Source organism: Passer domesticus, chromosome 5, assembly GCF_036417665.1.
Source record: "Passer domesticus isolate bPasDom1 chromosome 5, bPasDom1.hap1, whole genome shotgun sequence".
NCBI classification, from domain to species: Eukaryota; Metazoa; Chordata; class Aves; order Passeriformes; family Passeridae; genus Passer; species Passer domesticus.
Genome location: NC_087478.1, coordinates 46,414 through 72,748, shown reverse-complemented (window position 1 = coordinate 72,748; position 26,335 = coordinate 46,414). Strand labels below are relative to the sequence as shown.

Below are 26,335 nucleotides of genomic sequence, written 5' to 3'. Positions count from 1 at the left end.
GTCCATCCATGAGTCCATCTGCGTGTTCATCTGCGTGTGGCCACCTGTGTGTCCGCCTGCATGTCCATCCCTGTGTCCATCCATCCATCCCCGTGTCCACCCGTGTGTCCATCCCCGTGTCCATCCCCGTGTCCATCCATCCATCCATCCATCCCTGTGTCCATCCATGTGTCCATCCCCGTGTCCATCCCTGTGTCCATCCCCGTGTCCATCCCCATGTCCATCCATGTGTCCATCCATCCATCCGTGTGTCCATCCGTGTGTCCATCCCTGTGTCCATCCATCCATCCATCCCTGTGTCCATCCCCGTGTCCATCCATCCATCCGTGTGTCCATCCCTGTGTCCATCCCCGTGTCCATCCCCGTGTCCATCCGTGTGTCCATCCCTGTGTCCATCCCTGTGTCCATCCATCCATCCATCCATCCATCCATCCCCGTGTCCTTCTGTCCACCCACGTGTTCACCCGTGTGTCCATCCCCATGTCCATCCCGTGTCTGTCCGTCCCTCCCCGTGTCCATCCCCGTGTCCGTCCGTCCCTCCCCGTGTCCGTCCGTGTGTCCGTCCATCTCCAGGCGAGGCGGGCCCGTGTGACCCCGCGGTCCCCGGGGGACACCCGATCCTCGCCGCGGGCTCCGGTTTCGGCCCCGTTGTTCCTCCCGGCTGGAAGAAATGCCGTCAGCGCCGCGATCGCTGCCCATTACTAATGCATGGCACCCCGGGGCCCGGCCCGTGCCACCCCCGCCCGGGGAGGGGCAGGGGGGGCGGGGGAGGGCCGGGCTCCCTCTCCCCCAGCCAGACCCCGAGCAGGGTCAGGATGTGCCGGTCCCGGCTGGGATGGTGGGCTGGGGGCGGAATGGAGCTGCCCCGAGGGGTCCCTGTCAGAGAACGCCCCCAGCTCAGGGGACATTTGGGGACAAATGTCTCGTTTCCCCATAACCGGCGATTCTGAGCCTTTTGGGGCCGGGGTTTCTCCCTCGCTGCTTTGCTCATTCCCGATTTTTAGCTCTTTCCCCCCAGCTCCTCCCTTCATCCCGTTTTCCTCTCTCCCCTGAGCGTGGCGATGCTGAATCCAACAGCTCCGGAGCAAAAGCCCCCATCCCACCGGGAGGGGACCCCCACCCCTGCTCACCCAGCTCGGGGTGACGCCCCCCAGGGTGACCCAGCTCCCCCCTCCCCGTCCCTGAGCTTCCTCCCCATCCTCAAACCGGGATCTCACGGAACGGGGAGGATTTTACCACGGGAGGGCTCGGCTGCCCCCTCACCCCCCCATCAATATTCCATCATCCCCCCCCCGGCCAGCCCGGCCCTGCTGGGCCCCCTCCCCTTTCCCGAGCCCCCTCCAGGTCCCTCCACCCAACACCGGGCACGGGAACCCGAGAAGGAGCTGGGAATTTTTAAACAGGGCCAGACCTGGTGGAACCCAAATATTGATGAGGAGGGGAGGGAGGGGCTGAGGGCCCCGTCCCCTGCTTGGGCTGGCACCGTGGGATGTGCCAGCTTTGGGATCATCCCCTGGCATGGGCAGCGCCCCAGAGCCGCCCTGCTTGGGGACCGGGGCCACCCCGGGGCTCAGGGACCACCCCGGGCTCTTGGGGATGGTTCCAGGCTCTTTCTGCCTTGGAGAGCATCCAAGGACCTTGGGGAGGGATTGTCCTGGTTTTTGGGGTTTATCTGGGATGCTTTCCATGCTGGGGGCAGTTTTGGGGTGTCAGGAACCACCCTTGGGGGTCAGGGACTATCCCAAGTTCTTGGGGATCATTCCAGGTTCTTTCTGGCTTGGAGACCATCCAAGGACCTTGGGGAGGGATTGTCCTGGTTTCTGGGGATCATCTGGGATGCTTTCCATGCTGGGGACACTTCTGGAGTGTCAGGAACCACCCTGGGGGCTCAGGGACCACCCCAGGCTCTTGGCACCATCCTGGGCTGTTGAGGCTCATCCTGACTTCTGGGGAGCTCTGGGGTTCTTCTTTCCTTGGGGACAACCCTGGAGGCTCCAGAAGTGACTCGAGGTCCCCAGGACCCTCCTGGGGACCTTCCTGGCCCCTGGAGACCACCCCAGCTGCCTCCCTGCCTCAGGACCCTCCCGGAATCCTGGGAAGCATCTGAGGGGTGCAGGGGCCACCCCAGGTGCTCCCCACCCTTGGGGACCACCCTTGGCTCGTGGGGACCCCCAGAGGTGCCCCCAGGCTCCAGGCCGGGCCTTGGGGACCCTGCCAGGACCCACAGAGCAGCATCCCGAGCTCATCCCAACCCCAGATCACCCCTCCCAGCCCCTCCCCTCGCCCCCCATCTCTCCTGGGGGGCTGCCCCCACCCCCTGCTGCACGCCCGGGGGGTTTAACCCCCCAAAACCCCCGGGAAGCAGCGATGGCTTCCCCAGCCTCCGTCCCCGCGGCAACCCGAGCCCGCTGCCGGTCCCAGCGGGCAGCCCGGCCCCAAACTGGTCGGGCTGGTTTGGAGCGCGGGGCTGCTCGCGCCCCTGGGGCGGGGGGGCGGCGCTGACCCCCCCCCCCGGGAGTGAATTCTCATAAAAAATTGTATTTTTATTTATATTTTATATATATATTTATATATTTATATTTTTATAGATATATTTGTACATTTATATTTTTATATATATATTCACATTTTTATATTTGAACCCGCGTTATCGCGCTGGGGGAGTTCGGGGGCGGTTTGGGGTGTGTGGGGGGGGTTTAATCTGGGGCCAAGAAGCGGAATTTTGGGGGGTGGGAGATAATTTCAGCAGGATGGGGGGCGGGCAGCCCCTCTGCGGACCGCTGGGACGAGGAGGGGACCCCTCCGGAGCCCCGGGACACCGGGAGCGCTTTTCCCCCCCCGGTATCACCCCACGCGCCCCCCCGTACCCCGCCCGGGGGTCGCGCCCCCCGAGCCCCCCGAGCCCCCGCGGCAGCTGCGCCTCTCGGGTTGCGGAGCCGGGGGGTGCGGGGGGGCTCGGGATCGCTTTCCTTCGCCCCCCCGGGCCCGGGGGGGATGCGGGGGGGGTCGAGGCAGCGGGAAACCGGATCGGGGCGGCGGGGCGGCTCAGGTGCGCGGCTCCGGTGTCCGACAGCCGGCGAGCGGCCCCGACGGCGGCCCCGGGGCGGGCCGGCAGCGCCTATAAAAGTGCCCCCCCAAGGGGCAGGAGCCGCCGGCCGCGGCTCAGCCGCCCCCGGGCCCCGCCGGCCCGGAGCCGCCCCCGGGCCCCGGGGACGGCCGGGAGCCGCCCCCGCCCCGCGGAGCGCACCGAGGGATGCGCGGGGGGGGCTCTCCGCCCCTCTGCGAGCCCCCGCTCCGTCCGCGCCCCTCGGGGGGGTCTCGGCACCCCCGGCCGGGCCGGCCCGAGGGGCGGCGGGGGCTCGGGGCGCGCCGCTGGCCCCGCCGGGGCGGCCCCGGGGCCGGGCTGTGCGCGGGGGGGGGGCGGCCCAAGGTGAGCCCGGCCCCCCCCCCACCCCGCCCCGGGCCCGGCTCCACCTTCCGGGGCACCTGGGCCAATTGGGAGCCGCAGGGGGGGTCCCCCGGCCGGGCTAAGGCCGCCGCCGCCGCCGCTCCCCGCCACTCGGGCGGGCGCCGGGGCTGCGGGCGGCGGCGGGGACCCCCGGGGCTGCGGGGTGCCGGGGGGGCGGGTCCCCTGTCCGTCCGTGTACCCCCCAGCCCCTCGGTGACCCCAACCCCCCCGTCGGGCCCCGGTGCGGCCGCCCGGAGCCGAGGCAGCGCGGGGAGCAGAGGTGAGTGCTGTCCCCGGCCCCGGGGGGGGGTCAGGTCCTGCTGGGACCCCCCCGGGGTTTGGGGACCCCCCCCGGGGTTTGGGGACCCCCCCTGAACCGCTCCTTTCCCCCCGCTCCCTCCCGGCGGGACCCGACCCCGGGTCGGCGCTGCTTCCCCCCCGTCCCCGCTGCTTTCCCCCCTGTCCCCGCTTTTCCTCGACGTGAGGGTCCCCAAACCCCTTCGGGCTGAGCCCCCCGTGCCGCACCCCCCCCTCCCGAGCCCCCCATCCTGCCCGGGCCCCCCCAAACCTCTGCCGTCGGGGCGGTGTCGCAGCGGTCGCATCCCGGCGAGTGACAGCGGGGTCGCGGTCCCCCGGCCCTGGGGGGCTCTTTGGGGGTCCGGGGGCGCCTCCCCCGCCCCCGGGTGCGGCCCGGGGCCGCTCGGCAGCCCCGCTGGCGGCTCCGCTGTCGCTCACAGCGGTAACCCGGCTGCGGGACCCCGCACACGGGGGTCGCTTTGGGGGGGCTGCCCAAGCCCCCCAAGCCCCGGGGTGCGCCCGCCCTGCCCCGCCCGGTGCTGCGGAGAGTCAGGGCACCCCGGGGGGCTCAGGCGTGTCCCCAGCGCTGTCCGGGGACAGCAGACCTCAGTCGGGGTGGCGGGGGGGGGGGTCCTGCCCCGGGCTCTGGGGTGAGGGGGGGCACGCCCGGTGTCTCGGGCACTGCGGCACAAATCTGCCCGGTTTAGCCCCAAAATGGGCTCCCGGCTGCTCCATCCCTGCCCCTGTCCTTGTCCCCATCTCAAGCCACATCCCCGTCCTCGGCTCTGTCCCTGACCAAATTTCTGTCTCTCCTCATGCCCGTCTTTATCTGTCCCCACCTCTGTCCCTGTCCCCATCCCCGTGCTCATCCCTGTCTCCTTCCCACCTCTCCTTGTCCTCTCTCCTTGTCCCACGCCTCATCCCCACCCCATCACCTCCATCCCATCCCCATCCCTGCCGCTGTCCCCATCCCCGTCTTGTCCTTGTCCTTGTCCCCGTCTTGTCCTTGTCCTTGTCCCCATCCCGTCCCCACCTGGGATTCCCATGGATTCCCACACGTGCCAGGCGTCGAGGCCGGCCGGGCGCGCGCCCCCCGTGCCCCCCATGCCAGGGGAGCCAGCGGCCGTGTCCCCATCCCGGAGTCACCACGTCCCCGAGCCACCCGAGCACCATCTTGGTGCCGCGTGCGTCGCCGGCGACTCCGGCACCCTCTTGGCTTTGGGGATGGCGTTTGGCCCCCAAAACGCGGCCGGGGCACCCCGCTGTCCCCGTGCTGAGGGTCTCGGGGCAGAACCCCCGGAGGCTCGGCGGGGGCTGCGGGAGCGGGGCCGGGGGGGCCCCGGGGGGGCAACATCCGCAATGCGGCAGCTCCCAACGTCACGAGCGGGCGCGGCGGCTCCGCAGAGGGGCTGGCTCAGCCGGGCCTGGCTCAGCCGGGCCTGGCTCAGCCCTGGGCGAGGCCGGGCACGGGGACAGGGACAAAGGGGGCACCCCAAGGCCGTGCTGGGGCGGCCGGGCCGCGGCTGGCGCCTTGGGGCCAGCGGTGCCGGGGCCACGCGGATCCGGCGGAGGCGTCGCCCTCAAAGTCACGCCAAGGATGGCCACGGGCTCGGCCTCGCCCGCGTCCCCCGGGACCGCTGTCCCCGAGCCTCCGCAGTGCCAGGGCGGTGTCCCCCAGGTGAGGACGGAGCCGTGGTCACGGGGGCTTCTCTCCCTTTGGGCTCGCTTGGCCGAGCGCCGCGGGGTCTGGGGGCTTCTCCAGGAATTTTAGGTGTTTCCTGGGGGGCGTTGGTGTTGGAGCCCCAGAGGTGGGCGCGGGTTGGGGACGGTTTTGTCCCTGCTGGCGCTGACCCCTCCGCGTGTGACGCTCCCAAGCTGAGCCTGGCGAGCGCCGCCGTTCATCTCTGTCCCCAGATTTGAGGGGTGGGGGGCTGCCTCCTCAGGGGGGTCAGCTCCCAGCAGCGGATCCGGGGACCCCGAGCTCATCCCGGGCCCTCTGGGCTCGCTGGGGCCTCGGCGTTGCCCACACAAAGGACACTTTGTGCTTCCTCCTCCTCCTCCTCCTCCGCCGCGGCCGCCGGGCCGGTGTCGCTGCCAGCCGGGGGTCTGCAGCCATCAGGGGGGCTTTGCCACCCTGCGAGGGGGCTGCAGGTTTTTGGGGGGGTCTGTGGCCACCCAGGGGGTCTCAGCCGCTCGAGGGGATCTGCATCCTCTTGGGCGGGCTCTTGCTTTTGGAGGATCTTCAGCAACGAAGGGGGTTTGCAAGTTTTGGGGGGTTTGAAGCCATCTGGGGGGGTGGTTCAGCATTTTGGGGGGCTTGCAGCCATTTGGGGGTTTGCAGCCATCCAGGAGGTCTGCATCTCTGTTGGGGTGTTGCAGTTTTGGAGGGTCCAGTGCCACCAAGAGTCTTCTCAAATGTTTTTGGGGGCTCTGCCCCCGTTCAGTGGGTTTGTAACCTTTCAGGGGGGTTGCAGTAGGATTTTTGGAGGGGAATTCGGGTTATCTGCATGCTTCAAAACCATCCAGGAGAGGTTACAACCTTTTGGGGGTGTCTGTGACCATCCAGGGGGGGGTTTAACCTTCTGGGGGCTTGCAGCCATCCAGGGGAGCTGCAAATTTTGGGGGGCTTTCATTCATCCAGGGGGATTGAAACCTTTTGGGGGGGTTGAAGCATTTTAGAGGGGCTGCAGCCGCCTGGACAGTTTGGGATTAACTGGAGGGATTGCGGCGTTCTGGGGGGAGTGGAACCATCCAGAAGCTTTGCAACATTTGGAGATCTGGGACACTTTTGGGGCGCTTGCGGCCATTGGGGGAGCTTGCCACATTTCGGGGGTCTGGGACCATTTTGGGGGGTTTGCATCCCTCCCGGGGGGGTGGCGACCCTGGGGCTGGGATTCCTGGATATCCCTGGAAAGGCAGTGGCTGGGAAATGGCTTCCAGCATCCCCATCCCAAAAAATCCACCGGCTGAGCCGGGGACCGGACCCTCCCCACCCCTCCCGGAGAGGCGGCACCGGGGTGAGCATCCCCCTGCCTGGGCCATTCCCAAATCGTTTTCCCAATCAATAACAATCATCGATTCCCATTTTTCCTGTCGCCGCTCCGGGGCCGGGGGCGTGGGGCTCCTGCAGGGCGAGGATTTGGGTGGAAATCAGGGAGAAGGAGGCAGGAGCGAGCTCGCTACTCCTGTTCTGTGTATGGCACTGGTAGAATTCACTGTGCAACCCCGCGGTCAGTGAATTACCATAGGGCCATAAACAGAGCAGAGAAAGACCCGCGAGCCCCGCGGGGCCGTCGCCGACGCCGCCTGGCCCGTTTTGGCACTAGCACATTTTTGCTTTGATTTGTAGCTTTTGAGCAATTATGTGTAGTGCCAATATGGGAGAGGGCGGGGAGAGCAGCGCCGGGCCGGGCACGGAGCAGCAGCGTCGGGGTTTTGGTGGGGGATGCTGGCATGGGGTGCTGGAAACGCCTCTGGGATTGCTGGGTCAGGGGGGATGTCCATCACAGCCACGCCGTGGTGGCATTGAGGGGGTGTCCACCCCAGCCTGGTGTCCCAGCCCACGGGGACACCTCGGCCAGGCCGTGTCCTCGTGGTGGCCACCACGAACAGGATGGACCCCACACCTCTTGTCCCCTGCACTGGTGACCCCCTGGGGTTGAGCCCAGCGTGCCCACGGGGGATCTGGAGCCACGTCTGGGTGAAATCATTCATTTTTGCAGTTTTGTGCAGCTTTGCAGGCCTGGCACCGTGGCCGGGTGTCCCTCGGTGTCCCCAGGCCGGGCCTGGCTGCCCCCGGGGCTGCCTTTGGCAATGGTAGAACTCACACTGGTGCGGTAGCAGGATCCGGTGGTTCTAGACTTGCCAACTACGGCCCCGGGGCACCGCCGCAGGCACGAGCGTCCCCCCGGTGTCCCCCGGTGTCCCCTGGTGTCCCCTGGTGTCCCCTGGCACCCCCCGGCCCCCAGGGCTCTGCTGCCGGGCTGGGAGGGCCCCGCGGGGTCTGGGGAGGGCCCCACTCCACCCGCGTGGATTTGGGGGATGCTGTGGGTGCCCTGCACACGGGGTACGGGGGGATGGGGACACTGAGCTGCTCCCCAGCCCGAGAGGGGGGTCTGGCATCCCAGCCCGCCTCCATGGCAGGGGGAGAACTGGATCTGTGGGATACCGGGCACGGGAGCAGCGTGGCCACGTGTCCCCGTGTGACTCCGGGTGTCACGGGCAGGGCCCTGCGGGGGTGGGAGTGGGAAAGCAGCCCCTGCCCCAGCCCCGGATCCAGCCCCGGATCCGGCCCCACTCCTGGATCCGGCCCCACTCCATCCCCGTGCAGGGAGGAAACTGAGGCACGGATGAAGCCGCTGGCGGTGGCGGCTGCCCCATGTCCCCCCTGCCCGTCCCCGGTGTGGGAGCAGGGATGGTGCCAGCTTTTAGGGACAGGGAATGGGAGGGAGGGCAGCTCCGGGCTGTGCGGGGGTGGGGGCCGTGCACGCCCCTTCCCCCACGGCCGGCTGGGCTGGGCTGTGCTGGGTATGTAGGGCAGCCCTGGGTGATTACGGAGCTTTGGCATAAGCCCGCGGAGATTGGATCACGCGGGATTAGGCTGCAGGCTCCAATCATCCTCCTGTGCTGGGGGCAGGGAGGGACGGACAGACGGACGGATGGGGGTCCCCATCGCCCGCTGGGGTAGGTGGGGGCTGTGGGGGCACAGGTGTCCGTGTGTCTGTCTGGCTGTTCATCCGTCTGCTTGTCCAGGTAACAAACGCCCAACGTCTGTCTATTCCTGCAGCCACGTCCATTGGCTGTACAGACACCTGTCCCCTGTCTGTCTGTCTGTCTGTCTGTCCAGGTGTGGAATCATCCATCCATCCTCCTCCCTTTCCATCCATCCATCCATCCATCCATCCATCCATCCATCCATCCATCCATCCATCATCCATCCGTCATCCATCCATCCATCCATCCATCCATCCATCCATCCATCCATCCATCATCCATCATCCATCATCCATCCATCATCCATCCATCCATCCATCCATCCATCCATCATCCATCCATCCATCATCCATCCATCATCCATCCATCCATCATCCATCCATCATCCATCCATCCATCCATCCATCCATCCATCATCCACCATCCATCCATCCATCCATCCATCCATCCATCCATCATCCATCCATCCATCCATCCATCCATCCATCATCCACCATCCATCCATCCATCCATCCATCCATCCATCCATCCATCCATCATCCATCCATCCATCCATCCATCCATCCATCCATCCATCCATCATCCACCATCCATCCATCCATCCATCCATCCATCATCCATCCATCCATCCATCCATCCATCCATCCATCCATCCATCATCCATCCATCATCCATCCATCCATCATCCATCCATCATCCATCCATCATCCATCCATCATCCATCCATCATCCATCCATCCATCCATCCATCATCCATCCATCCATCCATCATCCATCCATCATCCATCCACCATCCATCCATCCATCATCCATCATCCATCCATCATCCATTCATCATCCATCCATCCATCCATCATCCATCATCCATCCATCCATCATCCATCCATCATCCATCCATCCATCCATCCATCCATCCATCCATCCATCCATCCATCATCCATCCATCCATCCATCATCCATCCATCCATCCATCCATCATCCATCCATCCATCATCCATCATCCATCCATCATCCATCATCCATCCATCCATCATCCATCCATCCATCCATCCATCCATCCATCCATCCATCATCCATCCATCCATCCATCCATCCATCCATCCATCCATCATCCATCCATCCATCATCCATCCATCCATCCATCCATCCATCCATCCATCCATCCATCCATCATCCATCCATCCATCATCCATCCATCCATCCATCCATCCATCCATCATCCATCCATCCATCATCCATCATCCATCCATCATCCATCATCCATCATCCATCCATCCATCCATCCATCCATCCATCCATCCATCCATCCATCCATCCATCATCCATCCATCCATCATCCATCCATCATCCATCATCCATCCATCCATCATCCATCCATCCATCCATCATCCATCCATCCATCATCCATCCATCCATCATCCATCCATCCATCATCCATCCATCCATCATCCATCCATCCATCCATCCATCCATCCATCATCCATCCATCCATCCATCCATCCATCATCCATCCATCCATCCATCCATCCATCCATCATCCATCCATCCATCCATCCATCCATCATCCATCCATCATCCATCCATCCATCCATCTATCCATCATCCATCATCCATCCATCCATCCATCCATCATCCATCCATCCATCCATCCATCCATCCATCCATCCATCCATCCATCATCCATCCATCCATCCATCATCCATCCATCATCCATCCATCCATCATCCATCCATCCATCCATCCATCCCGAGCCTTTCCATCTGTCTGTCCACCCACCTGTCCGTCTGTCCATCCCCTGATCCATCTCCCAGTCTGTCTGTCTGTCCATCCCTCCCTCCCCCTGGATTTAACCCCACCCCCACTCTGCTGGGGGGGGGTCAGGGGTGGAGCATCCCCAGCCCCACCCCCTGGCCACACCCCCAGGAGCCCCGCCCCTCCCGAGGCTCCACCCCAAAGTGGGCGGTGCCCCCGGGATCCGCGTTCCCTGGGATCAGCGTTCCCCGGGATCAGCGTTCCCCAGGATGAGCATTCCCCAGGATCAGCTCCCCGGGATCAGCGTTCCTGGGATCAGCTCCCTGGGGGGAGCCCCCCAGGACCCCCCCTCTGTCCTGGCCCTTCCCAGCTGCAGCACCCGGCCCATCCCAGCACCCCCCTGCATTTTTGGGCTCAAATCCTGCACTTTGGGGCCTCCTTGTGCAGTTCAGGGCCCTCCCTGGGCACGGCAGTGCCGGGATGGGGGGTGGAGGCAGAAAATCCACACAAAGACCCCCCCCAGTGCCGGGGGGACCCCCTGTGACACCCGGGCTGGGGGAGGGAATGGTGCAGCCCCACCAGTACAGAATGGAGGTTACTGGTGCAGGGTGCAGCCCCACCAGTCCCTCCCAGTATGGATTGGAGGTTACTTTTCCAGGCTCCATCCCACCAGTCCCTCCCAGTATGGGATGGAGGTTACTGGTGCAGGGTGCAGCCCCACCAGTCCCTCCCAGTATGGGATGGAGGTTACTGGTGCAGCCCCACCAGTCTGTCCCAGTACAGGAGGTTACTGGTTCAGGCTCCAGCCCCACCAGTCCCTCCCAGTATGGGATGCAGGTTACTGGTTCAGGGTGCAGCCCCACCAGTCCCTCCCAGTATGGATTGGAGGTTACTGGTGCAGGTTCCAACCCCACCAGTCCCTCCCAGTATGGAAGGAGGTTACTGGTGCAGCCCCACCAGTCCCTCCCAGTATGGGATGTAGGTTACTGGTGCAGCCCCACCAGTCTGTCCCAGTACAGGAGGTTACTGGTTCAGGCTCCAGCCCCACCAGTCCCTCCCAGTACAGGGTGCAGGTTACTGGTCCAGGCTCCAGCCCCACCAGTCCCTCCCAGTATGGACTGGAGGTTACTGGTGCAGCCCCACCAGTCCCTCCCAGTATGGAATGGAGGTTACTGGTGCAGCCCCACCAGTCCCTCCCAGTACAGAATGCAAGTTACTGGTGCAGCCCCACCAGTCCCTCCCAGTATGGAATGGAGGTTACTGGTGCAGGTTCCAGCCCCACCAGTCTGTCCCAGTATGGGATGCAGGTTACTGGTGCAGCCCCACCAGTCTGTCCCAGTATGGGATACAGGTTACCAGTCTGTCCCAGTATGGGATGCAGGTTACCAGTCTGTCCCAGTACAGGGATGCAGGTTACCAGTCTGTCCCAGTATGGGATGCAGGTTACCAGTCTGTCCCAGTACAGGGATGCAGGTTACCAGTCTGTCCCAGTATGGGATGCAGGTTACCAGTCCCTCCCAGTATGGGATGCAGGTTACCAGTCTGTCCCAGTATGGGATGCAGGTTACCAGTCCCTCCCAGTAGGGTGCGGGCTGTGGGTGCCGGGCTGCCGGAGCTGCCCCAGCTCGAGGCCCCTCTCTGCTCATTAAAGGCCGATTAACGAAGATTAAAAACCCCAGCAGCGTCTGCCGGGCCCAGCCCCCTCCCCCGGCCCTGCTGCCACAGCCGGGGCCCCTTTGGGCCCCCCCAGCCGGGCCTGGGGTCCCCAGAGGTGCCCAGAGGTGCCCAGAGGTGCCCAGAGCCCAGGTCGGCCCCAGCAGTGCCCCAGCCGGTGGGAATTCCTGGGAGCATCCCCGGGAAGCGGCCCCATGGCTCCCGTCCTCCCTCTCCTGCTCCTTCCAGCTCTTCCTGCTCCTCCTGTGCCCCAGGAGCCCCGCAGGACTCCCTGGATGCAGCCACCACCCCTCAATAAAGCTGCTGGAACCCAGCCCTGCGTTTCCTGCCTCCTCCTTTTTGGGTTTGCACTCCCCCCAAAAAAATAACATCGGGGTGAGAAGGGGCTGAAAATGGAGGAATTCACCCCAAAAGGCAGCTCAGCCCCTGGGGGGGAGCGTGGGGGGATGCTCTGGCACCCCCAGGGTTGGTGCTGGAAGGTGAAAATGAGGTAAATTGCATCAAAAAAAGGATTAAACCCCAAAACCATCCTGGTGATGCTCAGCTTCTCCTCCCCAGCCCCAGCACGGGAGCGGGGAGGGACCAAAGCCCAAAACACCCATAGGAATATTCCCAAAAGTGGCCCCAAATGCCCCAAAACAGGAGAGCTGCACACCCGGGTAGACACATTTGTAACAATTTATTGAATGAGGCAATAATAGACACTGGGAAAACAAGGGGGGGTCCATGCTCTGCTATTTGCCTGGTTTTTGTCTTTTTTTTTTTTGGGGGGGGGGGGATTAAAAGAACCTCATTTCATCGCCAAAGAAACACTGACTTGGAAAGCCACCGACATCTTCACAACGACGATAAAAAAATAATCATTAGAAAACAAAAACAAACCCAAAAACCTTCGGAAATTGGAGAACCAGGACAGTTTCTATGGAAAGATCTCCCTCCCCTCGGAAAAAGGACCCAAGAACTGTATACAAAGAACGTTTGATAGGTTTGTTTTTGTGGGTTTTTCTTTTTTTTTCCCCCATATAAAACAAGTAAATACAAGAATCTGAAAACTTCCTCGAAGGCAGAACTTGAACGGCCACCTGGAAATCATAATAAAAAACCCCCAAAATAACCCCAAAAATGAAATCCCACGGGAAGTGCTTGCGGGAAGGGTGGGTTTGGTTGGGCACGAGGGGATGCTGAATAAAATCTGCCCCCCCAAAAGCACCCCACCCCACCCCAAAGGCTTTTGGAACCCTCCTGGGAAGGATTTTGGGGTTAAAACCGTGCTGGGCAGGAGCAGGACGGGCAGGGGGGACGGGGCCCCCAAAGGGAAGGGTCTCGCTCGCATCCCCCCTGCAGGCAAAGCTTCTCCTGGAGGAGCTGCAGGAGGAGAGGTCGGGGTGGCAGCAGGAACGGGGGAGCCCGAGCTGGCTCCTTTCAGGGGGAAATCCCAGGAATGTGCTGGGGAAAAGGGGGGACACACAGCCAGAGCCCCTTTAGAGGCAGTTCCGCTCCGGTCTAGAGCCACGAAATAATAATAATAACAACAACAACAACAACAATAATAATAATAATAAAGGGAAAAACCAAAAAACCAAACCAACCCCAAGGATCTAAAATGGCAGGTACGGGGGCAGAGAAGGAGGAACAGGTCTCCAGTGTGCACCAAGGGGAGCCGAGCGGGATCCTCCGGCAGCTCCGGGCAGGGCGGCGTCCCTCGGCAGCTCTGCACCCCCTGCAGTCACACATGCACTTTATTTTCTTTTTTTTCTTCCCAGGAGAGGAGTCTTTTTTTTTTTTCCCCCCATTTTTTTTTCCTTTTTTTTTTTTTTTTTTTTTGGTGTGTTTTTGTTTTTCCGGGGCGGGTTTTTTTCTTGGAATATAAAAGTCCATATTAAAATCTTTGATACCTAATTTGCTGTCGAGGTCGGTGCTGGCTGAGGGTGTCCGTGCTGCCCCCCAGCCTCCTCCTGCTCGATCCCACGTGGGGGAAAACGGGGCGTAAAGGGTCGCTTTATTTTCATTTTCCTTTTCTTTCCAACCTCCTCAGAATCAAAGTCCCGTCACAATTTGGCTTCTCGTTCCTCCGAGAGCAGAGTGGCGCTAGAAAAATGCACTTTACACACATCCTCTGCCAGGATCTGGTTGTTTTTTTGTTTGTTTTTTTTTCTATTTTTCTCGATTTAAAAAAAAAAAAAAAAGAAAAAAGGTCAAAAAAACCCTTTTTCATTTCCAAAGCCGGGAGACTCAAATGCCAACCTGATTGCATCTCTGGAGAGGCGTAGAACAAAAAAGAGTGGAGGAGAGCAGGCGAGGGGGCCGGGGTCACTGGTCCAGGGTCACCACCTCCACGGCCTGGCCGTCCATGGTGACGGCCGTGTCGGCGATGCGCGTGGTCACCGGCGCCATGGCCACCTGCACGGGGCCATTGCCCTGCGCCAGGCTGGTCACCACCGTCTGGTACATGCTGACCGGGATCTGCACCAGCCCTGCGGGACACAAGGGACACCGGGGTCACAGGGAGCAGGGGGGGAGCTGTGGTACGGGGGATTTGGGGTTATCCCTCCTGGAGCAGGGTGGGGGGATTTGGGGTTATCCCTCCTGGAGGAGGGTGGGATGCTGTGGTACAGGGGGGATTTGGGGTTATCCCTCCTGGAGCAGGGTGGGATGCTGTGGTACAGGGGGATTTGGGGTTATCCCTCCTGGAGGAGGGTGGGAGCTGTGGCACGGGGGGATTTGGGGTTATCCCTCCTGGAGGAGGGTGGGAGCTGTGGTACAGGGGGATTTGGGGTTATCCCTCCTGGAGGAGGGTGGGATGCTGTGGTACAGGGGGATTTGGGGTTATCCCTCCTGGAGGAGGGTGGGAGCTGTGGTACGGGGGGATTTGGGGTTATCCCTCCTGGAGGAGGGTGGGAGCTGTGGTAAAGGGGGATTTGGGGTTATCCCTCCTGGAGGAGGGTGGGAGCTGTGGTAAAGGGGGATTTGGGGTTATCCCTCCTGGAGCAGGGTGGGATGCTGTGGTACAGGGGGATTTGGGGTTATCCCTCCTGGAGGAGGGTGGGAGCTGTGGTACAGGGGGATTTGGGGTTATCCCTCCTGGAGCAGGGTGGGATGCTGTGGTACAGGGGGGATTTGGGGTTATCCCTCCTGGAGGAGGGTGGGAGCTGTGGTACAGAGGGATTTGGGGTTATCCCTCCTGGAGGAGGGTGGGAGCTGTGGCACGGGGGGATTTGGGGTTATCCCTCCTGGAGCAGGGTGGGATGCTGTGGTACAGAGGGATTTGGGGTTATCCCTCCTGGAGGAGGGTGGGAGCTGTGGTACAGGGGGATTTGGGGTTATCCCTCCTGGAGGAGGGTGGGAGCTGTGGTATGGGGGGATTTGGGGTTATCCCTCCTGGAGGAGGGTGGGATGCTGTGGTACAGAGGGATTTGGGGTTATCCCTCCTGGAGGAGGGTGGGAGCTGTGGTACAGGGGGATTTGGGGTTATCCCTCCTGGAGCAGGGTGGGAGCTGTGGCATGGGGGGATTTGGGGTTATCCCTCCTGGAGGAGGGTGGGAGCTGTGGCACGGGGGGATTTGGGGTTATCCCTCCTGGAGGAGGGTGGGAGCTGTGGTACAGGGGGATTTGGGGTTATCCCTCCTGGAGGAGGGTGGGAGCTGTGGCACGGGGGGATTTGGGGTTATCCCTCCTGGAGGAGGGTGGGAGCTGTGAGGAGCTGGAGATGCTGGGGGGACCCAGAGGAGGCCCCGGAGCTGCTCCAGGGTGGAGCTGCTCTGCTCTGGATCCACTCTCCTGGATCCTTCCTGGAGAAGGGGAGGATGCAGGGAGAGCTTCCAGCACATTGCAGGGGCTCCAGGAGAGCTGCAGAGGGACTGGGGACAAGGGACAGGAGCCAGGGAATGGCTGCCAGTGCCAGAGGGCAGCCATGGGTGGGATCTTGGCAATGAGGAATTCCTGCATCCCTGCCGTGCCCAAGGCTGGATGTGGTTTGGGCTAATGTGAGGTGTCCCTGCCCGTGGTTTGGGTTGGAACTGGATGATCTTTAAAGTTCCTTCCCAGCCAAACCATTCCATGAGTGTGTCCATGAAAAGCAGCAGTCAGGAAGGGCAGTGCCAGGCTGGGTGGGTGATCTGTCCTTGGTGCCCTCCCTGAGCTGGACCTGCCCTCCTGGAGCCAGCAGGATGGGATGGGGCTCAGAGGGGTGGCAGCACCTTGGGGCCCACACCCCGGGGCTGTGAGGCTGCAGGGAGGGAATGAGGATGAGGAGGAAAGAAATAACATCATTTTTGGGGGAGGAACCCAAAAATGGGTACAGCAGGGAGCTGCTCAGCCAAACCCAGCAGGCCGAGTTTTCCTGGAGGCAGGGACTGCTCCCACCCACCCCACAGCCCACCAGGGATCCCCCACGGATGAGGAACACACTCCCCACATGCATTTTCCACTTGATATGCCCAGAACTGGGAGCTGTGGGGCTGAGGAGGGGATAAACTTGGCTTCTCCCATCCCCTGTAACTCTGCAGCTCACCCCAACACCTCCCCACTGGTGGCACGTGAGGGGATCCCACTGCTGTGCATCCACGAGCCCCTCACAACCCCTCTCCACCACAATTCCCTTCCTCCTGCTCCCTCTCCATCCCAGCCAGGTCCTTCTGCCCAACAAGCCCTGGCCAGGCCAGACCTGCTCCTGGCTCCTGGGTGAGCCCCCAGGCTCTCCACGGTGGATGTGACACACAGAACACAGAAAGGAAAGCAATCCCCCTTCCTCAGCCCTTCCCAGTCGTGGATGTGGCCAGCAAAGCAGGACCAGCCTTTCCCAAGGCTCAGGAATGGATCAGCTGCCTCCAGGCTGAGGATGGAGCTGGCAAAGGCTCGGGCTGCAGTGCCAAAGGGAGCCTGGTGAGCCAGGAAACACCAACCAAGGTGACACCAAAACAACCAGGCCCCTCAGGGTCACTGGGATGGGAAAGGTGGAAAGAGGTGGAAAAATAGCAAGGAGCACCCGACAGAGCTGGGCAGGGGAGGGGAATGGCAAATCCTGCAGGCTGGAGGAGAAACTCCATCGTTGTACTCCAGGGTTGTCCCTGCGCCCACCTCCACCTTTGCTTGGCCAAGAGAGATAATTTAGACATTTCAGAAACTACCCACACCTCTGCTGGGGGAAAAACCAGCTTTTTGAGGTCAACAAATCCTTCCAGCAGCAGCACAGGATGGATGGCCAGCCCTGCCAGGACACCAGGCTTTCCCAAAAAAGCAGCACAATCCCTGTGGGCTGAGGAGCAGCGAGCAGAGCTCTGCCCCAAGGACACGGGTTTGGTAACAGGGGCGGCTCCGTGTCCTGGGATAACTCTGAGTGCAGACAGGAAAGCTTAGGAGTTAATCATGCTGGCCAGGTGGGTGACCCCAGCATCCTCCCCCGGGGTCCCAGCGCGCTCCGTGGGCTGGCAAGTGTCCTGGTCCCCCAGCCCGAGGGGTCGTGGCCACATTCCCCAGGCCCAAACAAGGAACTGGTTCCCTGCTTGGCTGCCATGAAAGGCACAGAGTCAGGAGTTCCTGGGCATTCAGGGAATTTCAGGCAACAGAAGAAACGAGAGAGCAGAGCTCAGGCTCAGCCCTGCTGGAGAAAATCTCGCAGGGGGAACACAGCACATCCCAGTTCAGGCAGGAGCTGGAGCTCTGGCCTGGCGTGCACCTCAAATCCCCGCTCCAAACCAAGAAGCCACCTAAGCCCTTTGGGTTTCTGGGGGTGTTAACCCAGAGCAGATCAAGCATGGACAGCCCAGGCAGCAGAGCCACCACGCCGTGGGCACAGCCCGCACGTCCCCCAGCCCGAGGGGTCATGGCCACATTCCCCAGGCCCAAACAAGGAACTCGTTCCCTGCTTGGGTGTTCAGCAGTGGCTGCCATGAAAGGCACAGAGTCACAGGAGGCTCCCAGCTCCTGGGGCATTCGGGGAATTTCAGGCAACAGAAGAAACGAGAGAGCAGAGCTCAGGCTCAGCCCTGCTGGAGAAAATCTCGCAGGGGGAACACAGCACATCCCAGTTCAGGCAGGAGCCGGAGCTCTGGCCTGGCGTGCACCTCAAATCCCCGCTCCAGACCAAGAAGCCACCTAAGCCCTTGGGGTTTCTGGGGTTGTTAACCCAGAGCAGATCAAGCATGGACAGCCCAGGCAGCAGAGCCACCACCAGCCCGCGCGGCGCCCGAGCCACCATCCCTCCGTGCTGCCCAAACTGCCCAAAACTGGGCACTGGTGAGCCCTGGCACCCCAGGGGTGCTGGGGAAGGGTGAGTTGGTTCAGGCTGGGCTCGGCCACCTCTGGGAGAGCAGGGAAGTGTCCCTGAGAGGCGGATCCCGTTCTGCGTGCGATTAGCGCAAATCGCCTCAGCGGCTGACGTGGCGGCCCTTGCTGCCAGGGGTGGGAAGGAACCACAGCAGCAGAGGCTCCGAGCCTGCTGGGCATTAGAGCAGGGCTGATCGCCCTTGGGAGAGAGACGATTAAAGCGCTGAGATGCTGTAATCAGGTCTGGGATTGGCCCCGCGCTGCATCTGCTCAGACCTGCGCCCTGATTAGCCCTAATCTAGCTGGCATATGTTAATCTAAAGCATGGATTTCAGACCCTTTCAATTGTATTAAAAACAGGAAATCCATTAGACAAAAAAAACCTCCAAACATCCAAACCAACTTCTCGAGTCTTTGGGATGTACATTCCTGCAAAGAAAGTGGAGCAGAACAGGATCCCACAGGAAGCCGTGGCTGCTCAGAGCAGCTCCTGCCCGGGAGGGACAGCAGCAGAGGTGATGGATCACACACAGAGCAGCACAAACCGTGCCCACGGGCTCCCAGGAAGATGCAGCCAGGCTGTGCCTTTGCTTCCCCACTGTGAAACCACCCAAAATTCCTCTCCTGTCCTTGGGCAGGGGTGAGGAGGCAGCTCCAAGCAGTGGGGAGATGGTGGGAAAACCTTCTCAGTGGGAAAACCTTCTTCTTGAGGGAAGAACCCAAGAGTGGAGCTGTTCCCTGAGGGGAGTTGATGGGTTGTGATGCCACAAGAAACACTGCTGGGCATGGAGGAGGAGGAGGAGGGACACGAGTCAGGTCATGGAGCAGCACAGAACTATTGCTCTTGGGAGTTCTTTTATGGGACAAAATGGAAGATGCACAAGGGCTTGAGCCATCACCTTGGAGCCCCTCAGAGAGCACAGGACATGGTCTGGTTTGGAGCAAGGCAGCATCACCTGGTGAACACCCAAACTTTGGCTGGTGCTGCTACTGGGGATCCAGTGGCTCCAGGGGCCAAGGCTGACTCCTTGCTCTGGTTTTTGGACACCAAAGGCCTGAGTGCTGCAAGCTGTGAGCACTGCAGAGTCAGGAGTGAGCGATCCCACCAGCCCCTCAGCCCTGTTTCAGCACCAAACGGAAAAGGCTGAAAAAAGTGGAATTTTCCACTGGAATTCCTTGGCTGTTGACGTCCACCTCCTTCAGAGGAGTTTGTTTCCATCAGCACTGGGGGGAAACCAGAGCAAACTGTGCTGGACCATCCTGCTGAAGCCTTTCGTGGCAGATGCTCCTGCACCTTCTCCTTCCCCTCCAGGCCTGAGGAACCCAGCAGCAATTCCTGTGCTCAGGAATGCCCCACAGGGCCCCAGCACACAGGGCAGCAGATGCCACCTCATCACCACGCTCCTCGCAGAGCCAAGGGTGACTTTGGAAGATGTGATGGAAGAGCTCTTGTCAATCATTCAGAACAAGTAGGTTTTAATACACACACAAAAAAAGAAAAAAAATCAAGCCAGAAGACCTCCAGAAAATGAAATGTTTGCCCTTGGTGGGCAGCACAACACAGGGGCACTGGGCATGCTTTGGTCTGCATTCCCAGGTGTGAAAACATCAAGGCTGATGCAGGTGAGTAGGGAATAATCATCTTTTCTGACTGTCTTTCCCCCAATGAGACAGGAATTGAAGTGCAGCATGGAAACCTGCACTTAGGGAGTGGAAAAAATCCCAGACAACAGCTGAACACAAGGCTGGTGAAGCTCTGGAGCAAAGTCTCTGTCACTGGAGGTGCTTTAGAGGAAGTAAGACCGAGGCTGGCTCAGGAAAGGGGCTGGTCCTACAGAATCCTGGAGCAAAACCATTTCTGTCCTCCCCAAATGCACTTTTGGACACCACCTGGAGTGTTACTGACAACACTGCTCAGCACAAACGTTAAAATGTCCCACAATTGATTTTTATCAGATGTTTCCTTTCACTGGGAATTGTGAAGATTTAGAAAAAAATCCTCTTGACCAGCTCCCTTCTGGGGAGCTGACTGGAGAGGCCTTCAAGTGGAGGAGGGGGACAGTCAGCGGGCACCAGGGTGCATTTTCAGGGAGATAAACCAGTTTCTAACAAGGTGCAGCCACAGCAGCTGGAACGAGAGCTCTCAGAGTGAGCTGCTACCCTGACAAACCCTGAGGTGCCCAAGCAAACGTGTCCCTCAAGGCATGACATGACACCACGGAAGGGATTTCACCCAGAGGCAGCCTCAGAAACAAAGCACTGCAGGAATCCCACCACACTCAGCAGTGGCACAGCAGCACAGGACATCTCTCAACGTGGGCACTTGGTTTAAGATAAGATGAACTGAAAGCTCAGCTCTCCATCTTTTACCACCTCAGCTGCAGGAGCATCAATGATTAACTCTAACTGACATCTCTCAGGATGATAATTGGAAGGATTTTTCCCATCTGAAATGGCTCAGTGTCTCTGGAAGTGTCCAAGGCCAGCTTGGATGGGGCAACCTGGGATAGTGGGAGGTGTGGCTGGGACAGGATGATCTTTGGTCCCTCCCAACCCAAGCTGCTCTGGATTCTGTGACACTGACAAACCTCAAAAGCCCCATGCAGTGATGTAAGCTCTGAGAACTTTCCAGGCTCACAAGTCACAGCTCTTCCCTGTAGAACCTCTGTGCCAGCCAGGGCAAAACATGAAGGCTTCTCCACCAAATTATCTGCAAAAAGCTGCAGTCCTCATTCAAGATCCTCCTCCATCTGTCTTTTCAGGAGCTCAAAACCCCATTAAAGAACAATTTAATGAGGCACCTGAGGCTTTGATATCAAAGTTGAATCAATTAAGTTACCTCATAGCCCTGACTTTTCCTTAAAATGGAAGATAAATGCAGCAGATGAGACCCAACATTCCCATCCACAGCTGCACGGGATGCAGCCCTGCAGTCTCTGCCTCCTTCCCTGCATCCACCACACCTCCAGGGTCACAGCTCACCTCAGGCTGTCCCTGGGGGTCACCATTGTCAGTGACTCGTTCTTTCCTGAGCTTTCCAGGGAATGCTGGATGTGGCACTCGGGGCTCTGGGCTGACAGAGCAGGATCAGGCACAGTGACCTTGGAGATCTTCTCCAACCTGACTGCTCCAGTGTGGGATTCTGGTTCCTCTGGATGTGCTGCAGGGAGTTTTCCTTCTCTGCCCACTCGGGGCAGCAGGAGTTGCTGTCTCAGTGACCCCTAAAGCCGTGGTTGATCCAGGACCTCCCACCCATCAGAACAGGGCAGGTCAGGAGGCAACACCACATTGACACAGCTCAACCTTCCTCCCACCCACTCAGCTTCAGCACAATGTTGGGATTTTTCAATAAGGTGTTGTTTTAAATAAAATCCAAACATCTAAATGTGAGGTTTACCTCCAAATCTCAGTCAGGGACCAGCCTTCCTTCCCCAGCTGGGAGCACCAGCATCTTTGGGACATCCCTGTTTTCTTCATCCCTATGAGGAGGGAAGGGCCAGACCCCAGCCAAGACCTGAAACATCTTTGGCCTAATCTCCCTTATTTCTTCCTGATCTTTTATGGGGGCTTTGAGTTTTTGGGGTTTGTTTTGGATGCTTAGGGAGCTTTTGGACTTCTTTTAAGATTGTGGCACTTTGAGACAAAAAGCCCAGGGCTGGAACTCCTGATTTACAGGAATGATCTCCTCTGGAGCCTCGGCACTTCCATGGAAAGAGGGAGATGCCAGTGAGCCAGCCTGATGCCCAGACTCCTCCCTGGCACAGCAAAGCCCCTCAGTCTGCAGCAGTGGTGACAAACGTGTCCCTCACTGGTGCCACCAGTGCCATGGACCTCTGTCTTTGCAGCAGGGACAGTCCCAGGAGGAAAAAAACTTGCAATGATGTTTAAGATGGGAAACAATCTGAAATCAAAGGTTTTCCATTTTTTTCTGATGGAAAAACTGCCAAGAAAAGGGTGCTTGGGAAAAGCAGGACAGCAGTTTGGGTCCTGGGGGTGGATTAGCTCCACACTTTTTGTCTTACCTGAGGCCATCTGTCCCCTCCTGTCCCCTCCAAGGGGTGAATTTAGAGCTGGAGAACAGGCCCTGGGCATCACCTGAGGCAGAATTAAACTGTCCCTGCTTAAGCTCAGTCCTCACCTAGACCTGCCCCTCCAGTGCTGGGTCTCCAGGGCGTGGCACCTTAAATTTGTCACTAAGGAGAGGCGACAAACCCAGGGAATGTGTCTGCCCGTGGGAAGGAAGGTTTTTCCTGGGCTCCAAGGCTGGAAGCTTAGAGAATAACCTGTCTAAGCCTCTGTGATGAGCTGGCTTTGGCGTGGACACACCTGAGAAGATTAGGAGTCTATCGTGGTCAATCATCTCCACACGAAACCCAGATAAAAATAGAGAAAGTCCCAACCCCAAGCCCAGCTGGGCTCTGCTTCCCCCACGATCTGCTGGTGTTGGTACAAAACACGGGGCAGACAGGGGTTATCTGTGCCAAGCTCCTCAGGAAGGGAGAGGAAACCCCTCAGGATAAATCAGCCTGTTCCTCCTCCCAGGAATCAGGTGTCAAACCCATGAAGGAGATTCTGAACATTCACCTCAAAGGGATCCCCGGTAGATTCTTCCATAAATACTTTGCTGACTGCCCTGTTATGCTTTTAACATCCCCAGGGGCTCTCCCAGAGGAAGAGATGGATTCTTATCCTGCTTTTTTAAACAGCTTTTAGTGGCCTGTATTTTCCACAGGTTTTTATTAACGGCTACTGTGTGAAGCATGGCAGGGCAGCACCTAAAATTACAAAACCATTTTATTACCTGAGTGCTATCACCACATCCCAAAGGCATCTCAACCCCAAATGGTGCCCAGGAACAAAAACCAGACAGACAGAGCCCCTTTAACCCCAAGAAACACCAAGAGGGACCTCAAGGTGCAAAACCAGCTAAATCCCAAGATTCCAAACTACCACCACAAAAATCCACTCACCTGATGAACCCTCTGCCATGTTCCACTGGCAGCATGAATAGTCTGCTGCTAGGATGCCTGACAATGAAATGCAAGTGTAAAAGGGGAGATGCTACAGCTGAGAGGGGGATTTATGTACTTATAGAAAATGCATCCTGTGGTTTACTGGGGGAGTGCAAAAATTCAGTGCCCCCACAGGAGCAGCACCCCAATATTAGGCAGAGCAACTGAAATATTTCTAATTCCATACAGAACGTTGAGTGTGTAACTGGGAGGTAAGAATAAGGCACTGCCAGATATTTCACCAACATTTAGATGTTTAACTGGCCCAGAGAGGCCCACTGAGGAAAGCCTGCACTGAAATCCATCACGAGAAGCTCAGGCCACCTTCAACAAAGCTCTCCACAATTCCCACCACGAGAGACAAACGAGGAGCAGAAACGGCTGCCAAAGTGCAATTTCCACACATCCCAGGAGCACGAGGCTGGGGAGCTCATGAAATGCAGGCACTCCTTGGGGCCTGGGAGGAGCCCCAGGTGATTTTAGGGCTCGGAGGGTTTCAGCAGGGCTGATGATCCCATGCGAGCATGGGCACATCCTACAGAGCGCTGAGCACATGGGGACATAAAGCAGCCATTGTGCTGGCAGAAAGGCAACCTGTAACCAGATAGGCCCTGGCTCCATCTAAAAGCCATTTTCCCAGCATTTTTTGCTGATTTGCTCCCCAGGAGCCTTCCCTGCCACGACAGGGTGCACATTCATGGCCAAGCGGCGGGCCCAGCGCCTCGGGTTCTCCCCCCGTGCCCCATCAGTGCCTCTGTGCCAGGGGATTCTGTGCTCTTAACCCTACAGAGGTGGCACGAGCCCCCCAGCAGAGCCTCTGGAGGAGGATAATTCCTTGGGAAGGCATTTAAAGCTTGACATGGAAAGCTGCAGCTGTGGTGATCTGCTGGAGCCTCACCTCGCTCTAGGTCCTGCCCAGCTACCAGGAGGTAAGTTTGGCTTTTTTCCTCAGGGGAGAAGGGCTGGAAATGCACCTGAAGGCTCCTTTCCTCCCTTTTCCTGAAAGCACAGCCTCCAAATCCATCCAGAAAAGCATCCCTGCTCCAAACCAGCAGCTCCCCTCCTGCAGCAGTGCCCTGGGTTTGGTGTCCCCAGCCTGTCCTTTATAGGACAAGGGACACATTTGGCACAGCTTCCCCCCAGGCAGGACCTGGCCCATCCTCAGCGAGGTAAGCAATAAATCACAGCACAACCACGGCTCAGATGTGGAACTTTTCATGTGAAGAGCAAGTTTTTACAGTCCACATTCCTCTTTTTTGTACACCACAGTCTCCCGCTGCCCGGCAGGTGAGATGGGTTCTCACCTCGCTCTCCTCAGAGTATTTATCCTTGGAATGCTGCTGCCTCTGGCAGATTCCTCCCTTTCAAACTCTGCACATCTGGTGCTAAAAACACAAAGTTTGGGCTCTGGCCTGGAGACTGAAGGCACAGAACTTTTGTGCTCCAGCCATCCAGGCCTGGGGATTGGAAGAGCCCTTTGCACAACAAGAGAAAGCAACGATGGGTGCAGGGAGAGGGATGAGTTTGTTTTCCCAAAAAGGAGATTTCCAGCTGCTTTGTCCCTGTGGGTCTCACCCTGGATGTGCAAAGTGGAGATTTGTGGCCCATGGACCTGCACAGACAAAATCTGTGAGGAGAATCAAGCAGGGCAAGAGCCTGTCCTGTCCCCTGTCCCTTCCCAGGCAGACAGAACAGGCTGGAAAATGAGAGAGCTGTGGTGGTGGTGGCTGGAGAATTCTGGTTTTTATTTGCTGGGATGATTCAGGCCCAAATTGCCACAGCTCTGGCTCAGATGGGAGGCCCTCAGGTGAGGCAGCACAACTCCAACAGCAGCAAACACACAGAGACCTAAAACCTGACCGAGTCCAAGTCTTCATTTTCTGCTGGACTTCAAACCTCTTAACATCAAATTCCTATTTGGAAATACAACTCAAACTATTTCTTTTGAGAGAACGCACCAGGAACCCCTGAGAAGGACATCCTAACTCACCCAAGGGTCAGAGCAATGGGAAATAACAGGGCCCAGACTCACTGCTGGCTCTGATGGAACAGAAACCCCCCTGGCTGCTGATCCCTGCGACTTCAAAGGAGCTGAACACCCCCCATGGATGCCAGCAATAAAATCCCACTTCCATTAGCTCCATGTCCACCACTTACACGCAGCAGTCCCAACTGACCCACCCATTAGAGCTCCCCTAATGCTTGGCAGTACAAAGCTTTGGGGTTTTTGGTTTTTCCCCCCGATGGGAAGAGGTGGAAGGGAAGAGATCAGGCGGCTCTGGGGAATAGCAGAGAGCCTTTCACTGCCAGGGCTGGTGCTCAAATCTGCCCCAGGCCACAGGAACAGATGGTGCTTCCTGAGGGCTGGGCTGTGGCTTACGTGGAATAAGGGATTGTCTCAGGCCACTGCTGGACAATTTACTGCAGCCACAAACACCCTGCTGGTGCTTTCTGCTCCAGAAACCCAGGGATTCCACGGCTACAAAGCAACTGCTGCCTGCCTGGTGCCAGGCCCCTCATTCCTGCAGGGAACTGGGGGGAACTGCTGCCTGTGAGGTGCAGGAACCTGGGTCTCAGGCTGAAACCACCTGCTTTAGCTGTCGTCAGCTCCTCGGACTTGTCAGCACCAGCACACACTCACTGAACTTCCCCTGGGAGGTTTGCAAGGTTAAAATCGTGGGGAAAAGGGAGATGGGGAAGTTCAGGGATCTGTGGCAAACCCACAGGGAAAGGAAGGTTGCTACAGTCTGTAAGCTGGGGATGGGAATAATAAACCCATGATTAATTTCAAACTAATTCCAGTTCTCCCTCAGAACTGAACTTCCCATGGGCAGGTGGCAAAAAGTCCATCGGGTGTCCCAGGAGCAGAAGAGGGTCCACATGAGCCACCAGAAAGTGTCACCCACAGAGAGGAATTTCTGTAACTGTGAGGGAAAAAGATATGGAGGGTGGGAGGCAGAAGTCAAAATCAGGCTTAAAAATGCCACTCGTGGTTTTGGAAAACATTCAGAGGAAACCACCTGAGGAGAAATGGCTTTTGTAAAATTCTTGGAACCTGTTCTGCAGCTCCACGAGGGCTCCCGGGAGGAATCCTGGGAGTGAGGGCTCCTGACCTGGCTTTTCAGGGATGGCCCCAGAGCCATCCAGTGGGGCTGGGCTTGTGCAGCCTCTCCCA

The 26,335-nt window shown here is 59.0% G+C and overlaps 1 protein-coding gene across 1 annotated transcript in view; it reads right to left on the bottom strand.

The window, feature by feature from the left end:
• Positions 1-12,544: 12,544 nt before the first annotated feature.
• The window catches only part of NRF1 (nuclear respiratory factor 1), a 50,788-nt gene continuing 36,997 nt past the window's right edge, over positions 12,545-26,335 (bottom strand). Inside the window, exon 10 of the mRNA XM_064421624.1 lies at positions 12,545-14,358. Within this exon, the coding sequence (XP_064277694.1) occupies positions 14,195-14,358 (164 nt within the window). The 3' untranslated portion in view covers positions 12,545-14,194. The remainder of the gene's footprint in view (positions 14,359-26,335) is intronic.